At 46.2% G+C, this 18,140-nt stretch overlaps 1 protein-coding gene and 3 non-coding genes across 7 annotated transcripts; 2 read left to right on the forward strand and 2 right to left on the reverse strand.

Annotated features, from left to right (window-relative positions):
• Positions 1–820: 820 nt before the first annotated feature.
• dnajc5b (DnaJ (Hsp40) homolog, subfamily C, member 5 beta) lies at positions 821–12,353 on the forward strand. 4 transcript variants are annotated; one of them, XM_023794735.2, is made up of 6 exons: positions 821–884; positions 5,161–5,290; positions 6,042–6,164; positions 8,050–8,263; positions 9,569–9,746; positions 12,042–12,353. In XM_023794735.2, the coding sequence occupies exons 3-6, from the start codon at positions 6,058–6,060 to the stop codon at positions 12,125–12,127; spliced, it is 585 nt and encodes a 194-aa protein (XP_023650503.1). In that variant the 5' UTR covers positions 821–884; positions 5,161–5,290; positions 6,042–6,057; the 3' UTR covers positions 12,128–12,353. The 4 variants fall into 4 exon arrangements, with proteins under 4 accessions (XP_023650503.1, XP_023650500.1, XP_023650501.1 ...); XM_023794732.2 differs by lacking the exon at positions 821–884 and adding an exon at positions 1,399–1,691; XM_023794733.2 differs by lacking the exon at positions 821–884 and adding an exon at positions 1,399–1,668.
• Positions 6,974–7,059, reverse strand: trnay-gua (transfer RNA tyrosine (anticodon GUA)). The gene is given in 2 exon segments: positions 6,974–7,009; positions 7,023–7,059. It is a non-coding gene; the product is annotated as a tRNA-Tyr (tRNA).
• Positions 12,354–12,926: 573 nt separating the features above from the next.
• trnay-gua (transfer RNA tyrosine (anticodon GUA)) lies at positions 12,927–13,012 on the reverse strand. Its single transcript is given in 2 exon segments — positions 12,927–12,962; positions 12,976–13,012. It is a non-coding gene; the product is annotated as a tRNA-Tyr (tRNA).
• A 676-nt stretch (positions 13,013–13,688) lies between these two features.
• Positions 13,689–13,761, forward strand: trnaa-agc (transfer RNA alanine (anticodon AGC)). The gene has a single exon. It is a non-coding gene; the product is annotated as a tRNA-Ala (tRNA).
• The last annotated feature ends 4,379 nt before the right edge of the window (positions 13,762–18,140 follow it).

Here is an 18,140-nt window from a genome sequence, read left to right on the forward strand (position 1 = left end):
CAATGTCTGTGGCTGGAATGCTGCTGGCTGTCGTTCCCATGGACAGTAAAATTTTCCAGTTCTTTTTTTATAGGCTGTATTTTGAAGTAAGTTAACATCACCAGTTTGATGGCAGGTGTCTATCAGAGAAGAATTAAAAGGAAAAGTGCCAGCTGCACAGTATGAGTTCATGTATGTTGCAAACTCGCAATGCGTCTTTTCTCTTGTCCCATCATGTTCTCCTTTTGAGACACATGCATATACAGGTGAGAGTGAAGATTGGAGCACTGAATGCAGCATTAGCCATTTAGTAATTAGGAGCTAAAGGCCTTGCTGAAGGGCCTCACAGCGGCATCAGTCTGCTGGCCCAGGGATTCAAACCAGCAACCTTCCGATCACAGACACAGAATCCTGACCCACTGAGCCACCCACCCCCGCCAAAGAGCACCTGTTGTGACACAGAGGCCACCTGTGACTCTGTCACCTCCCTGACATCCCAGCCCCTCTTCCTGGCCCCAGAATTCACCCATCCTGGACAATGGCTCTCTGTCTACCCTGATCACCCTCCCCATTTGAATCAGGGTCCTTCCAGTGCTGCCTGGCTTGGTGTCGGAAGCATGACAGGCCGCGCTGTCAGCCCTGATTCCCAATTCAGTTCTTCTCCATTTACTATCGAAGCAGCCGAGGTCTTTCTCTTTGCAAACACTTCTACCCAAAGCAGCGACATCACTTCCTGTCCTCTTTGTGAAGCCAGCTCTTCGCTGCAGCCACGTTGGCTATTTTGTTCAAAGCTCAAACAGGCTTTTGTTCTGTCCCTTAACAGATTAACAAGCTCTGGTTTCCTGAAGCATAATTGGCCTGATGGAAATTCATGTAGAAATGAAGCTGAGTGTACATTTGTGAAGGTGATGGAGCTAAAACACAAGTACCTTCTGTCCAATGTGCCTTACATTGATTTAAAAAAGGGGGCTGTTTCACTCATTAATTGGTAGCTCTTATTTTGCTAGAGGAAGGACTGTGTTCTTACTGTAGTGTGTAGAAATGTAACCTCCTTGGGACAATAGAGACTTTGGTTAGACAGCCTCCTGAGCAAATGTGCACTTCTTTGTTCAGCTGGCCTATTGGTGACCTGGACTGAGCTGGGCAGCAGTAAGTCTTGTCTGTTGGGGTTCCTAGTGATCGTTTGCCCTGACATGGATGGATGAATTGATGTGAGTGATATGTGACCCTGTGCATGAATGTTTTCATTTCATGTGCTCTGTTTGAGCCCCATGCACTGCTGCACGCTAATGGAATTTCTGCTTAGACGTTAACTCAGACTGCATATCTCCAAGTCATGTGACCTCAGCAGCTGACTAACTCAAACAGTAATCCTCCCGTTGTTTACAAACAGCTTTGCAAATCCAGTGGCCTGTACTACGAAGCGGGGTTACTGGTTTATCGGGGTAACTTGTCAGATTTAAGGTACCACAGTTTAAATGGACTTCATATTCGCTCACTTACATTTTGCCCAGACTACCTTAAATCCAGCAAGTTACCCCGATATGCCAGTAACCCCGCTTCGTAATACAGGCCACAGGCTCCGTGGGTAATGTTTAAGTTTATGTCGCGTCAAGAGCTCTTGCAATTGACGAATTAAGTTATCAGCAAACTATCCACAAAGGCCGTCTGCGGACAGGCAGTTCTCGAGTAAGTGACCGGCAAACGCTTACGTAAGTCAAATTTTCCATAAGTCAGATTCACCTGCCCATATCATTCAAGGGGCGCATTTTAAATAAATGAATAGGTGAAGTGCAGATTTATTAGAGACGTATGCCGCATTTTTGTGTTAGCGTTTCCGTGAACTCTGTGTATCTCGGATATTTTTTGCGTAAGTTCGGATTTACTTAAGTTAGTTTTAAGTTGAGAGCTGCCTGTGCTTCAGTAGAAAAAACAGTATATTATTTTTTCATAAGCTGGAAAATGCCGGCTTCAGTGGTGGATGCGCTTTTCAGGTTACGGCTTTGTTCTTGCTTTCGCTGAGTGTCTGAGGTCACGTCGGGGCTGGACCCGCATGCAGCTGAATGTTTCTGCTCTCCTCTGCTTTAGTGTTATTATAATTTTTTTTTCAGTTTCATCTCACTTTTGCAAACACTACAAAGGAAACGCTCTGACGCAGGTTATTTCTGAGGAAAAGGTCGCAAGAGCAAGAGATGGGTATTCAGATTGGAGGGGTGCAGCCTGCATTAAACAGAGAGTGGAAATCTGCACACGTATTACTTTGGACTCCGGTGTTTAATTTAAACGTGCATCATGAAGATGTCATTGGGCAGTGATGTATTTATGTTTTTTTAATTATTATATATGAATTGTTTGCAAACTTCTTGAATGTAAACATCTCACACATTCTGCTCGCTTTCATTGTGACTTTGGCTTTGAAGTGGTTTGATTTCCTTTCAAGCGTAAAATCGTGCAGCGTGATTCCCCTAATAAACTATTTTCCTAACAGCGTGGTGCATGGGAAAGTATCCTTAAGACCAACAACCCCAATCCCCCCATCCTCGGGAAGTGAGTGCGTGTGTGTGAGGGCGGAGTTTGTGCCCCGGTGACCAACACAGTCATGCTTGAATGGTAGGCTACCAGTCATGCTGTAAGGATGACACACTGGTTGGTCTGGCTCTGTGTGAGTAGTGACGGGGGGTGTTTTAGTGGAGAGCAAATGGTCCAACTAGATCACATTAAAACATTAACATTAGGAAGAGCTGCTGCTTAACTGAAGCCGGTCCATAACATTCTGTCAGGCCTATTTTCGAACGTGTTCACTGTGTTATCTTGCGCCATCAAGTGTCTATATAATGTTACTACAGAAACGCAAAAAAAGTTCAGAGTTTACTGAGCATGACTAGCAGTCATTATTTTAGGTAAAGCTAATAGATATAAAAAATGTAAAAAGAATTATATAAAGATGCCTTCAGGCAGAAGCCACGACATCCTGGGGAAAATTCCAAGCAGAAAAACTAGTTCACATCGCATTGTCTGTGTTGCATGTGGCCAGAGGCACCGGAACGTGCTGGGGTTTCCATACCCCTCCGACGAAATAAGATTATCTTACATCTTTTATAAGATTATAAAAACTGTAGATCCTGCTGGCAATGTGGAACACTACTGGGAGCACTGGTCCTAAATGAAGTAAAAATGATGAAGAGCGAGAAAATTATCACAAACTCCTGTGGTTAATCAGCAAGGGTTCACACCAAAAAAAAATAATTCTAGACGAGCGCCTTAAAGCTGTCTGCAGGACTCCTGCTAGATTCTTATGCTGGGACTGATATTAAGGGTAAGTCTATGACCGCCAGGTGGCGCCATTTCCACAAAAGTGGAACATGCATATTTGTACCGTCTGCTAAGATGATTTAATGTACTGCAGGCTGAATCGTTCAATATAAACCGTTCTTACCCCTTTTTGGTATTTCTGTTTTGGTTTGTTAAAAGAGTAAACTAAACCGTTTCACTGAGTCACTATGTTTCTCAGCCTGTTGCCTATGATCAAGCGTATTTTCTGTTCCTACGAGTTTAATATTGGCAACCACCCCCTATGAAGAGACGGCGTATTCACGTGGACCCCCACCTGCTGTCTTTGCGTGCTTACCTCAGATTACGAGTACAGAAAGCTCAAGGCAAAGGGGGCTTTTCCCCTCACATTTCTGGGGGGTGTTTAGTGCAGCGGCTATGTGTGCTGTCACGCTACGTAAGCCGCACCCTGCACAAGCATCTTCCCGGGTGCCTCTTGACTGCGTTTTCGCAGTGCAACTGTATGACACCTGCACGGTGCCGCTCACGATCTACTACTGAATGTTTATGTCTCTGATGCAGAATTCCATTTTAGCCCCCGGCATTGTTTCATTTCTAATCATCCACTGCACGAGCTTCACAGTCCTGCGGACTGCATAAGCTGATTTGCACCCACCCCGAAGCTGTATGCATGGTAAAGCAGTCAGTTACACCATACAATGAAAGTCTCACCCTGCATGTTCCGTCCAGCAGAGTTGACACAGAACATAAGACACTATACAAACATGCAGTGCAGCGTAGATGCCTGTCTGCCTTACATGCTTATTTATTTTTTTCATAGCTTTCTTTATATTTTAATTTTATTTCTTTTGTCTAATTTCTGTATCTACATCTACGCTCGTCCTCCGCATTTGAGCCAGTTGAGGTGATTCGGGCATCAATCCAGGATACCTCCTGGACGGCTCCCTGGGGAGGTGCTTCAGGCATGTCCATTCGGTGGAGACCTGGGGGCAGACCCACAACATACTGGAGAGATTATATCTCTGGGCTGGCCTGGGAACACCTTGGGATTCCCCCTGAGGAGCTGGAGGAGGTGGCTGGTGAGAGGGAGGTCTTGGCATCCCTGCTTTGAATGCTGCCCCCGCAACCCGACCCTGGACAAATGGCGGATGATGGATGGATGGATGGATAGATGGCTGGACATCTATTTCACTTTTATTTTATTTATTGTTTTTTTTTATTTCTATCTTGTTTTTTTGCACTTTTATTTTGACAAAATGTTTAATCATGCACTTCATGCCACCAATTGCACTAAAAGCAAATATGTTTGTATTTTTTGCACTTGGTGAATAAGAAGATTTTGATTCATACCCCTTTGATCATGTCCAGGATGAGTGGTTGGAAGATGGTTGGATGGATGGATTGATGGCACACCATTATATGGCAGCAGAGAATATCCATCCATCCATCCATTCACAAATACTAGGCAAGATACAAGGCCAAAACTAAAGCATTGATCCCACATCAGTGTGAATGAGTTACTCGTCAGATTCGGTGAAGCCCTGGGTGGGACTGGGTCTTCTGTGTGGAGCCGTATTCGGTGAATAATCCTGCAGGTTCCCTGAGTATCTGCAGCGTCGGTCCTTCGGCCCAGATCGTCACGGCGCCTAAAAGCCGAGACGCTTCCCAGCTCCTGTCCGGCTCCTCGGAAATCAGCAGGATCCCCAATCACAGTTTTCCAGGCCGCGTCAGATACATTATGGGATGGGATTCCCAAAGCAGCCGTTTGCCAGAACGGCCCCGGGGAGCGTTACCGGTGAAACCCGAGCGAGCCCGCTTGCCGTGCCCCTCCCGTTATTGGCGGCCTCCGAAACCGGAGCCAGTGACTCAATTAATGTTTTATTCATTTAGGCTGCAGATCTGTTGCACAAAAAGGAGCAACCTGACTCCACTGACCTGCCGGCATTGGCTCGGAAAGGACTGGAACGAGGGGCTTGACTGGGAGCTGGTGGAAGACGTAGCCCGTCAGAGGGGGTTCCAGGTAAGAGTGGGGCCTGTCCGCCTGACCATCTGCAGGTGCTCTTCCGCAGTCCTCCTCCCTTCTGAGGCTTGCACTGCTGATTCCTCTGTTCCTTTGTCTGGTACCGAATCTCACTTGGCTACTTAATACTGAGATCGCCTCTGTTGATGGAAAACGAAAGAAGCCAGGATACAAAAACAAGATTGGTGTGAATGAGGTATTAGAATCTAGATGCTTCAGTACATATACATTTAATGTATTTACTGCTCTGAGCTCTATGATTATACGTATTGCTGCACATTGGTAAGTCCTATTGACTCTGTTTAGAGTTTTATTTCGTACAGAATAGTCTGTCACATTAATGTGACCCAGCTGGCACCTTCAGTTGGATGTTTGTGTCTATTGGGGGATGTGGCTGAGTGTTTAGACCAAAACCTCTAACCATGTAATGCATAATAATCCCTCACGCTAAGAAACGCTGTTAGTTTGGCCCTATCAATAATGAATAGGGCCGCTGTTAGGCTCACCGATACAGTTACCAACACCAAGGCTGTCGCACCGACGTGCTCTGACTGAAATCTAGTGGCTTTTGAGATAGGCCATCCTGCCCCGTAAAGGGGTCTTTGAAGTCTAAGGCGGTGCTTTCAATGCAAAAGCCGCACGTCTGGCCACATTCCCCACTAAGGCCCGAGGGACGCGCTGCCTTATTCGTCTCGGACGCGTGCTGGCAGTGTTCTGATAACATGCTCATTGTCTGCGTGTGATTTTGCAGTTAATTGTCATACGCCATGTCTGAGCAAAGACAGCGTGCCCTGTCCACTTCAGGAGAAGCCCTCTATCAGATCCTGGGCCTGGAAAAAGGCTGCACCTATGAAGACATCAAGAAGTCCTACAGGTGGGTGTCCTCAGCTACTTTTTGTTTGACTTATTCTGAATATTTTTGCAGTATATAAGGAAGTTGGACTGGAGTGTGAATAAATTGACCTCATGACCTGCTTCTTAAGAGAGTCATATATATATGTGAGTCATATATATCTGCTTATCACCACACAGCATGACTGTAACACGACCAAAACGTCTGTGTTACTTCCGGCTGCTGCTATCGTTGTTGTTTTCGCCCAAACTTCCACCATGAGTCCATGACGGCCTAGTAAGCACGTCCCCATGGAAACACAGTATTACTCCTTGGATTCCCTGGTTATGACAGCAGTCCAGGAGCCCAGGAGACCAGCCGTCGTACAGACCAACCAGTTTTAGACGGTGCGACACGGGCTGTGTTTTTTGTGACGGCCATCTTCAGATGCATCAATTTCACTACCAAACGCAGAATCGAGTGAGAGGTTGCGTGATTCTTAACCTGCCTAACATGCCATTGTTTGGATTTTCAAGTGCCATCTTTAAATCGCCTTTAGTGTATAGTCGTGTGTGTGCCCTGCAGTGGCCTGGCATCCCATCCAGGCTGCACCTCCGCCTTGTGAGCAGATGCTTTTATTTAATGTGACAAACATTGTTTTGAGGAAGCAGGGTCAGCCCCCACAGGGTCAGCCCCCGCTATTAGGGGCCTTGCTCAGCGGCCCAAAGGTGACATCACTTTGCCGACCCAGAGAGTTGACCTTGCAAGCCCAGGCACACCATCCTGCAGAGCAACACAGCACCCTCATCATCTTTATCAGTTCAAGGAAAAAATCGACCAACGCTCTCCGTTCCTTCGAGCCGGATTCGAACCAGCGACCTAAGGATCACAGCACAGCCTCTACAGTCCTCCGCTCTACCAACTGAGCTATCGAAGGGTGGTGTGGTGTCCAGCAGACAGTTGTGGTGAGGTGTGCTGAGCCTGGATCCTTTCTCAGCAAGCACCCTGCCAAGCCATCACTGGGCACTCTCACTGCAGGAGGAGACATGCACACCATGGGGTGAACATGCAGACCATGAACACCAGGTGGCGCTGGAAAGCCATGGCCATAAAGGTGTGAGGCAATAATGGAAACCAGTGACCCACACTGACATAATCTGTTTATCGCAAATAACTGCATTTATATCCAAAAACAACTGCTTTAAATGACTTATAATGATGATGATGATGTTGCGATTTGGTGGCCTTACATCTTCGGCTTCCTCCCCCACTGTTGTCCATGGTTTCTCTCCTGATTCTCCATGGGGTCCTCATTGGGATGCCATTAGCTCTTTGAAGGAGGGGTTTAACCACCAAAGAGTGGCCGCAGACACAGGGTGAGAGGGGCTCTCCCATCTTCAGAGGCCGTTTTCCACTCAGCTGTGTAAGCGGGAGGTGCTAATTGGGTCCCTGGGCCCTCAGAGCCACAGCCAATCCCAAGCTGACTGCCCGTCCAATCGGCCAGAGCCAGCAGTTGAGACATTAGCTGGATGGGACCCACAGCCAAGAGCAGAGTTCAAAGGGAATCTTTAGCCTTGATTGTAAGATGGCTGTCAGATGGCTTTTCTTCTGGAGGGGGGAGTGACAGCTACCTATGTCATGTTGTTCTCCCCTGTCCTTCTGGATCAAGTGCGGCATTGCGAATGACACATTAAATGTGTGTTTGCTGCATCACTGTTTGCCAAACTCTGCACTAAACCAAGGTACCAACTTCAAAACATTGAACTACAGTGTCTGTAGAGGTCAGACCCCAGCCTAACTGCTATGTAACAGACCTAATTAAATTAATTGAAATTAATACATGAAGGAAAAGGAAATTAAGAACGAGGTCCAGGACGTTTTTGGAAGTTCTATTGCTTGCATTAAGAAGGCCAGCTTTCTCTTCCAGGAAACTGGCTCTGAAATATCACCCGGACAAGAATCCCGACAATCCAGAGGCCGCGGACAAGTTTAAGGAGCTGAACAATGCTCACTCCGTGCTGTCAGACGTCACTAAAAAGAACATCTACGACAAATATGGCTCCCTGGGTCTGTATGTGGCGCAGCAGTTTGGAGAGGAGAACGTCAACACCTACTTCATGCTCTCAAGCTGGTGGGCCAAGGTGATAAGCCGGCTCCGCGACCCTTAACACTGACATGACATTACATCCGTGGGTTTGGTCTTTGGCCAGTGCGAGTCTGTGATTATTAACTGTAATCATAAATCTGTAAATTGTTTATTGAATCATATTTAAGCAGGAGTATAGCACTCAACCTGTCACAAACCACCAAAATTACTTGTCTTACAAATTATGAATAAGCTACTAAATTTTCAGATGTAGAGATTTTGATGAAATTGATGTAAAACATGCTGCTGGTCGAAGCCCATAGGGGCGTCATAGTGGACCCTGCCCCCCCCCCAGACAAGCTTCACTGCTGGGGCCCCCTGTCTGAGACAAAGTGAAATTGGCTTGCTAAGTCAGCGCCCCCACAGTAGATGGTGCCATAGGCGGCTGCCTATATTACCTAATGGGTTGAGAGGCACTGAGTCCCTCAATGACCATTCATTCCCTCATTAAACCAAAAATGCATCTGAGCAGTACTGGCAGAGTGCCCCCCAGCAGCGGACTGACAGCGTGCCCCCCCAGCAGCGGACTGACAGAGTGCCCCCCCAGCAGCGGACTGACAGAGTGCCCCCCCAGCAGCGGACTGACAGAGTGCCCCCCAGTAGCGGACTGACAGAGTGCCCCCCAGCAGCGGACTGACAGAGTGCCCCCCAGCAGCGGACTGACAGAGTGCCCCCCCAGCAGCGGACTGACAGAGTGCCCCCCCAGCAGCGGACTGACAGAGTGCCCCCCAGCAGTGGACTGACAGAGTGCCCCCCAGCAGCGGACTGACAGAGTGCCCCCCAGCAGTGGACTGACAGCGTGCCCCCCCCCCCCCCAGCAGCGGACTGACAGCATGGCCCCCCCAGCAGCGGACTGACAGCATGCCCCCCCCCCCCCCCCCCAGCAGCGGACTGACAGCATGCCCCCCCCAGCAGCGGACTGACAGCGTGCCCCCCCAGCAGCGGACTGACAGCGTGCCCCCCCAGCAGCGGACTGACAGCATGCCCCCCCCCCCCCCCCCCAGCAGCGGACTGACAGCATGCCCCCCCCCCCCCCCCCCAGCAGCGGACTGACAGCATGCCCCCCCCCCCCCCCCCCAGCAGCGGACTGACAGCATGCCCCCCCCCCCCCCCCCCAGCAGCGGACTGACAGCATGCCCCCCCCAGCAGCGGACTGACAGCGTGCCCCCCCAGCAGCGGACTGACAGCATGCCCCCCCCAGCAGCGGACTGACAGCGTGCCCCCCCAGCAGCGGACTGACAGTGTGCCCCCCTCCAGCAGCGGACTGACAGCTCCGACCTGTGTCCCTGTGCGTCTGCAGGGTCTCTTCGCCATCTGCGGCCTGCTGACGGGCTGCTACTTCTGCTGCTGCCTGTGCTGCTGCTGCAATTGCTGCTGCGGGAAATGCAAGCCCCGGGTTCCGGGGGAGGAAGACCAGCAAGAGTGCTACGCGTCCCCGGAGGACCTGGAGGAACAGATCCGTACCGACATGGAAAGGGGTAAGTGGGACCGGCACGCACGAGGTAAGGTGACCTGTGGGAAGCAGAATCTGCTGGAAGGGTTCGGCGCTGAGGCACGGCATTCTGGGATTGGGGGGCCCCTTCAGGGGTTCTCCTAGCCGACGCCGTCCAGTAGCACCACAGCTCCAGCTTGTTGCCTTTAACTGGTCAATCCCCTTCAGGAAGAGCGTCTATAGAAAGAGCAAAGGGACAGAGGGCACAGAGAACATAAGCTGTGTCCAAATTCTGGAGCTGAATCCATCAAAGGACGCAACCTTTGAAGAGATGCGTTCTTCGTAGGTTGAATGGAAAGCACTGTCAAATCATCAGCTGTTCCCGCCTTTACTCTTGAGCCACGAAGCGCACCTCCTATCGTCTAGCCAGGACACACCTACTTTACCTCTGCGCAATGAATCTTGAGATATCTTGGGCTATGAAGGGTCCATCGGGTGGACGCATTTCCAGATCGCATTTTACGGAGGCTTCCAAAGAGGACAGCCTTGTCATGCCACTATGGCTTAAAACAAGGCCTCAAGTTATGACAGCTAATTATATATTTCGATTTATTTTCATATAGCATCCTTCATAACAGTCACACCAAGGCACTTGATAAGAGTGTGTGGCAATCCATTACTATATAATTTATACAAAATGGGGCATGAAACAGGGAAGTGGAGGAGAGGAACCAAAAAGTAGGAGGTCTGTGGTCAACTAGCTGAACCTCCCCCCAGCATGCTGACGTTATAGATTTTGTATATCATACACATGACCCAATGTGTTAATCTTAGATAAATACAGTGGCTAATTAACAAAAACAATAACCATTATATATTAGCCTTTTCCTTTGTGACACCGTGTGTATTTTTTCCTCGTCTGCATTAATCTCCACAAACCACTAATTACCGTGGGTGTGAGTCATTTCCCAAAACGTGTCTTCGTGCAGGTTATTTTTGGTCAGTGCGGCAAGCGGTGCCTTTCATGTCCTCAGAACTGACGAGGTTCTGCTTGAGGGGAACGGCACCCCTCTCCTTCACAACTCTGCCTATGATTAATTCCAAGAGCAGATGTGAAAAGAGATGTTTGCAGCAGCAAATGTAAAAATGCCCAGAAGAGTGTACACCACGTCAGAAAAGTCCTCCACCCTCACACATTAATAATAGAACGAGTCATGAGATACGGTCTGCTAACGAAGTCAAGCACGCGCTCGCACTGCTGCGTTTATCGTGGAATTCACACACAGTTGCCTCCTAAACAGTAGAGCTCCAGGTTAGTGGTGAAAAACCAGACACACCAAGTTCAGCACATCTGCATCTGGATGTGTATTATAAATGCAGGATGTGTATTACCTTTAATCCTCTCTGTCTCCCAGTAAGACAAGTCAGTTTTGATGGGTCTGTTGTTGACACTGACCTGATGTTGTGCTGGAATAAGCTAAGGCCTCCAGCTTCTTTACATGGTTGTTGGTTCTAATATTTAGAAGCAGAGATTTAGATATTATTGAATGTTTTCACACACAAACATTCGCACAGCTCAGAAGGACAGAAGTGTCGTAGAAAACCAGACAGGAAGGAATGCGATTATGTGCAATTAATGTTCTCATGATGATCAGACTCCTGGATACCTTACGCCAGGGGTCTCAAAGTTAAATATCCTGGGGACCACTGGCGAGGAGATCTTCTCCTGAAAGGGTCACTCGCAGGGCTGCCAGCTGTCACGCATCTGGTGTGACACTCACGCTTTCAGACTCTCACGCACACGCAAGAAATCATACAGCAATAATTCTATATTATTCCATTATAAACCTAAAATCAGCTACAACAAAATGTTTGGGTATATTGCAAACCCTACAGACTATTAATACATTACTCTTACGTACACATAAATGTGTGTGCAGACTTGTCTCGAATGGAAAATCTCATGCCAGTGAGCTGACCAAAGTTGTCAAGCCCGCACTAGAGATTTTTTTTTTCTTTTTGAGCTGAAAAAGAAATAGGAGAATAAAAGAGAATGAAAAACAATGTAAGGTCTATATTCCAAAAATCGGTGCAGGGGGAGGGGATGTGAGTGGAGAAGTTTGAATACCTGTAGACCTCACAGTGATCAGCCCCCATCTTCTGTGTTAAATTTGAGTTTGCAACTTGTGAATTTAACTGTAATATGCCTGAATAGAAACGAGACACGTTGTTAAATATCACTCTGTCCAGGACAAGATGGGTCAACATTTTATTATTATTATTGTTGTTGTTGTCTTATCAAGCTGAATAAACTGAATGTTCCTGGAAACACTATTTTCAGATGGCGATACGCCCATTGTGATGCAGCCAACGAACGCGAGTGAGAAGACCCAGCTGATCGGTGACGGACACCGGACCTACACCTGAGAGGGCGTGGCCACGGGGAGGCGATCTTTGTAAATAGGGACGCGTGTGTGACATCATGCGGTGACGTTTGGCTGTATTTTCACGTTTCTTCTGGTTGCCTAGAGGTATTTTGTTGTGACTTAGCATTAAAACATAACGACTGGAAAACGAACTTTATAAGAGAATATAAAGAGTAAAGTCTGTTATCTGATGTATCAAGACAAATAAAAGCATTTTTGAAGATTTATTGATGCATGGTGTTTGCCAGTTATATTTTTGTATATGATTATTTATCGCATACAATTCAAAGTTATAATAATATCTTAAAAACATAGAATATCTTAAAAATATAGAAGGTGTATGCTAAATTCTCAAATACCATATTAAATGTACACTTCATTAACTATAAGGAAGCTATTAAGATATTATAAATGCTAAATCAAATAAAGTGAATTCCTATCGGACAGTATTCATGTACCGGCTTTTAACATTGTAAACTTTTAGGAAACCCATATGAGCTTAATTATTGTGATCATTAAATGTTGCTTTATGAGTTCTAGTATTCTTGGCTTGTGTCTGCGTTTATGGCTTCGCCGAAGTGTTTTTCTGAAGTTAATCTCATGAGTAGAATACCTATAGGCAGCTCTCAGTAAAACAGAGATCAGGAAAGACGCACAGGTACTTACTATTAATCTCACTACGCTGAGTTTTCTACAAAGCTGAGATTGTCATCCGTAGCTGCCTCGGGTTTTTCTGATAGTATAAATCTTCTCAGTCACACTGGCGTTAAAATGCACCGTTGTTGACAAAATACACATTTTCCTTCGAGCCGGATTCGAACCAGCGACCTAAGGATCACAGTACAGCCTCTACAGTCCTCCGCTCTACCAACTGAGCTATCGAAGGTAGAACGGCTATAAAATTTACACCACGGCCTGAATATAAGCAATTAAGAAATGTAAGAAGAGATATATTTTTAAGTATTTAGTCTTTAGGAAGCTCTTAAAGCCGAAATAAGAAGTACAGATGTACATACATTGTTATTAATATTATGTGAACAACCGTTAGGCTGCTAATTTCATATTCTATAAATGTATAAACACAAACAAAATGTATAAGGTATGTTTTCTGATTACTTGAGCCGGCGTTTGAAAAATCATTTGCCGCACAATTAAAGGGATTTGTTAAAAAAAAAAAAACCCTGCCCTTGCTTTGGGCAACTGGCGCAGAAATCGGAGCATATGGTAAAGTGCTTGGTTAGTTTGCGAGAGGTAACGGGATCGATGCCCGTATTTTCTACTTTTTTGGCTGCCTGGGCTCGCTAACTCGCCGGGAAATCGATACACTGAGGGAGATATATTATTGAGGGAGATACAGTAGTCCCCCCCATCTCAGCTCCTGGGGCGACGTGTCTCCCCGCCCCCCCTAAACTGACGCCTATGCCCCTTCCTAAGAATTCGATATTAAAATATTTGAATATAGGCCTGCTAGTTGTATATATGTGCTTAAACATGCGTTATTATTAATACATGTATGGACAAAGAAAGAGTCTAGAATTATTCAAAGCAAAGTTTCCTCATGTGGGGAATTAGCTCAAATGGTAGAGCGCTCGCTTAGCATGCGAGAGGTAGCGGGATCGATGCCCGTATTCTCCAACCCTTTAACCTCCTGGGTGAGCCAGCGGAACCCAATGAAGCAGCTTTATGTCCAAATCATGCTCAAACTTCTTACCAATCGGCTCACTGTCTTCCTTCCATTTCTAACCCACCAGGCAAAGGTCCTTCTACCATGTCTTACCGCGCCAATAAAATTACTAGATCCCTTACTATTTCCAGGTGATTACTTGGTATCTTTAATTTATGTGAGTTGGCCGACCTAGTTAATATTACTGCTTATTGATGTTAATAATTTACTACGCCACGTTGCTTTAAAGAAAAATAGAAAATAGCTTTAAGTAGCTTGCTAATTTGAACAAATTTTCGGCTAGCCTGTGGGTTTATTTAGAGAATGTTAATAAACTTAACGTTAAGTATATCCCATTAAGCATCCAGCTTAGTATTATACCCATTGGTGCCAGACATATTGCAGTAACGAAGCTGAATAACTGTTCTTCTATTAATAACCCTTATTAGAACTCAGCACTAGTATAACGAGCACCGACACTTGCTCATACAACGATAGGTGAGAAAGACCACCTCTGCCAAAGACTTGTGTCAAATTAAGGTAGTGTATATTGTTTTTTTTTTTCTTTTTAAATAACATTAGCACTGATAGTCGTGTATGTAGTTTACTTTTAGCTTGTCACTGTTCATTAATTTACAAGACTGCATTTAAAAAGCACCGTGTTATGGGGCATGAAGAGTGGTTTGCCAGGCCGAGGAAGTGTGCTTCCACTGGAGTTTGGCCTTCTGAAACAGCAAACAGGCCAGCCTCCCTCTCCCCTTCCGAGGAAAATGCATGATCTCTATCAAAAAGTATCATTACTTCATTCTTTATGTCTTTATATTTACTGAACATATTGCATGCTGGGAGATACAGTAGTTATCTATTATTAAATATAGTTTTAGATAGAGAAGTTTCCGGTTCAGTTGAGAGAGCAGGCCACACTCTTTATGATCGTCGGAGCTGTGTGTGTGGATTTCACCTTGAAAAGGTAATATGTGATAGCAGACAGTCATTAAACCACTTTGTGATTCATGTGAGGGATTTGTTTTCTATTTATTTGTGAAGTGGAAGAGCAGCAGAACACCAGCAGCTGCTGTAGCTGGACCGGCACTGGCACGTCGGTCTTTCTGCTGCCCCCCAGTTCCACTGCAGCCGGCCATCATTCCCAACCCCCACTGGAGTGTTTTTGTTCCAACCTTATTCAGGGTCAGATGGTCCTTAGTAAGCTAATAATGAATGTGGCAGGTTGAAAGCAGTGTGGGCTGGAATGAAAACATTCCGGCAGGTGGGCACCAGGAACAGGATTGAGAACCACTGCACCAGTGTAACACTGTTCTGCCACTGTATCATCCTTAAGGTTACGAAATCTGGCTTTGGGGGGACACACTGTGGTTCTGCAAAGCCCAACCTTAATGTAGCACGGAAGTCTCGTGCTGAGGCAAAAAATGTAAATGCTTGTGACAGGTTATACATTCTACAGAGTATGGTATTTTGCTTGGCTGTTGCATCAGCAACAGTATGAAATTATACATTACTGTCTTCTGTCATTCCCCCACTATTCCTACCTCAGCTGGTGCCGTACCTGGTTCTACCTGATTGGCCAGCAAACGGTACAGCACTCACTTAGTATGCAAGAGGTAGCCGGATTGATGCCTGCGTTCTCCAAGCCTTTAGCCGCCTGAGAGTCGATAATTCACCTGCCGTCCGAGGGGTGGCGCCCTCATCCATCCTAAAATTCTCGCATTAACATGCAGGCATAGTTACCTGCAGAAGCAGCTTCATCGGACCTCAACAGTTCGATGTCCATGGATCTCTATTGTAATACAGGCAGCAATGACATTTATTACAGCTAATCAGCCTTATTGATTATTGTTTAAGACAGTGATAACGATGGATATGGATCCTGATATGCTAAAACAGCAGCAATAATACACATGAAAATTAATAAAAATTAGTATTATAGGTTGCTTTCATTGCTTTCATTGGATGATATTATAATATTGATGTTAATAAGTGACTATATATCCATCAGCGGGATTTTGGGCTTTAAATATTGCCGGTTGACACTGTGACGAATGTGTGGATCTTGCAGGCGTCCACCTGAGGAGGGAGAGGCCAGCGGCCCATTCCTCATTTTCATGTTAGCATAGCAACTCTTGACGTTATGGATTCTAAAAGCAGTGCTGACAGTCTGCCGCTCGCCGCGCAGACGGTAATGCAGACCGTGATGGGCAATCCTGCGGACATCGCCGTTTCCTCCGGGAATGAAACCATCTCCGTGTGGCTGCAAAGACATTTTCAATAAACTACGTAAAAGTTGCCATCGTGCCATGAGCAGCCGGTCAGTATCCAAATGCTAGGAAGAGAAGAACATAGATGACTTGGTGAAGCAGCTGATTTGCCAGATCTGTTTTGAGATGTTTACCAAAGGTGCTGACAATCTGCATGACATGCACAATCTCTTCTAAAGGTGCGATATAATCTTTTTCTGATAGGTGTCATTTCAGTGGGAAATTTGAATACGTGTGAATGTGGTTTGGAGTAACACAACTTTTTCTGGGATTTCTCATATAAAACATCAATGGCTTCCTGTATGAATTTCCACTGTCCCAGGAACTTAGATGGCAGTAGGTACATGTTCTGGTCACCTTATAACGTTGCCAGTTTTATCAGATGTTGTTGTTGTTGTTGCTGATCCAAACTTATTCTGTGTAGGCTTCTAATCCATATTTGCCACAGATGGGTACTGTGGACTCCATGGGGCACTGAAGGTGGCCTTCTTGCCAGTGTCAGGTAGCACTCAATCTTCATGGCGCTTAGGAAACCTTCTGAGGGACATACGCATGCAGGAGAACAGCCAGTGAGATGGGAGCTATCAGGCGACACCGTATTTATACAAAGAGCACAAATTCACATGCAGCTTTGCTGCCTCGCATGACCAGAAGCTGAGAAGCTGAACATACATAACTGGTCCTCATGGCCCTGAGGAGTAGAGGCTGTCTTTGGCAGAGGTGGACAGTTCAGGTCCAGAAAGTACAAAATCCAGACCAAGTTTTCGTTTGAACCAACCAGTTGAGTACTCTGTGACTGTGATTCTTTAAACTCAACTGGTTGGTTGAAATAATACCTTGGTCTGGAGTTCTACTTTCTGGACCTGAACTTTCCACCTCTGGTCTTTGGCCTTATAGCTGAGCATGGACCCTGCCCCAGAAAGCATGCTCCTGCATTGGTTGGAAGCCGTTTCTAAGAAAGATGACTTCATTAGTTAGCTGCTGGACTGGGCAGGTGGATCCTGCTGAGATCATCCATTACATCGTTTGAGCTCTAAATGCAGCCTCTATCTCCTAAAAGATCTCTATCAGCTTGGTGGTGGGAGATCTTCATGGGCCATCCTAGACCCACCTGCAGTCACGCCTCACCTATACCCCGAAACTAGCCTCTCACAGACCAACACCCGTCATCAATAAGGCACAATTGCTGGGAGAGATGTTCCGAATTATAAAATCTGGACATATCCCTTGAATAATTCAGATTTTTATGTCACCGATGCTGATCCAGACACTACACATTGCAGAGATAATACCAATTATCCACAAGCCATTTTTAAATCTGTCAGGTCATAGATTTTTCAACTCTTTCAATTCAATTCAATTCAATTTTATTTATATAGCGCATTATCACAACATTACATTGTCTCAATGCGCTTTACATTTCTGCCTCGTAAGGACCCCCCATTGAGTAAGCCAAAGGCAACGGTGGCAAGGAAAAACTCCCTAAGAGGAAGAAACCTTGGGAGGAACCAGACCCAAAGGGGGAGCCCATCCTCCAGGGGCCGGCAGATGAGTCAAACAAACAAGATGAAATGACTAAGCTAATACAGACAAGATGAAATGACTAAGCTAATACAGGGGTTGAAATATATGTCTCAATGCAGCGACCGACCGGTGCAGGCACGTGGTGCTTGATGCACGATGGCAGGATTAATAGAGGCACAGCCGCAGGGAAGGATAACACTCTTGCCATGAAGTGGCTACTTATGTCTGTCTTAGGTCTCCCCCTGAAATCCTATGTACATCTGAGGATGCAGCCAGCTTGTAAAACCAGCCCAGTCTGTACTACCCGCCTTGTAATGTAACATCACTCTTTGTAATGTACTATCTGCTACATACTGTAATGTACTATTTGCCTTGTGCTGTCTGCTTTCTGAGCATATAAATGTGTAATATAAAACCATCACTGAGAGCCGGAAGGACATTCTGAGTTTCAAAATAATGAGCAGGAAACTCAGTCATGACTGAAGACATTCATCTGGCACTAGGGCTCGGTGTGTGTGTGCGTGCATGTGCGTGTGCGTGTGTGTGCGTGCGTG

This window comes from Paramormyrops kingsleyae, chromosome 15, assembly GCF_048594095.1.
Source record: "Paramormyrops kingsleyae isolate MSU_618 chromosome 15, PKINGS_0.4, whole genome shotgun sequence".
Taxonomy (NCBI): domain Eukaryota; kingdom Metazoa; phylum Chordata; class Actinopteri; order Osteoglossiformes; family Mormyridae; genus Paramormyrops; species Paramormyrops kingsleyae.

Excerpts from the sequence above, each read along its gene's own strand:
- dnajc5b (XM_023794735.2), top strand. The coding sequence starts at position 6,058 with ATGTCTGAGCAAAGACAGCGTGCCCTGTCCACTTCAGGAGAAGCCCTC. Across the intron at positions 6,165-8,049 it reads GACATCAAGAAGTCCTACAG|GAAACTGGCTCTGAAATATC; the intron begins GTGGGTGTCCTC and ends TTTCTCTTCCAG. Across the intron at positions 8,264-9,568 it reads TCTCAAGCTGGTGGGCCAAG|GGTCTCTTCGCCATCTGCGG; the intron begins GTGATAAGCCGG and ends GTGCGTCTGCAG.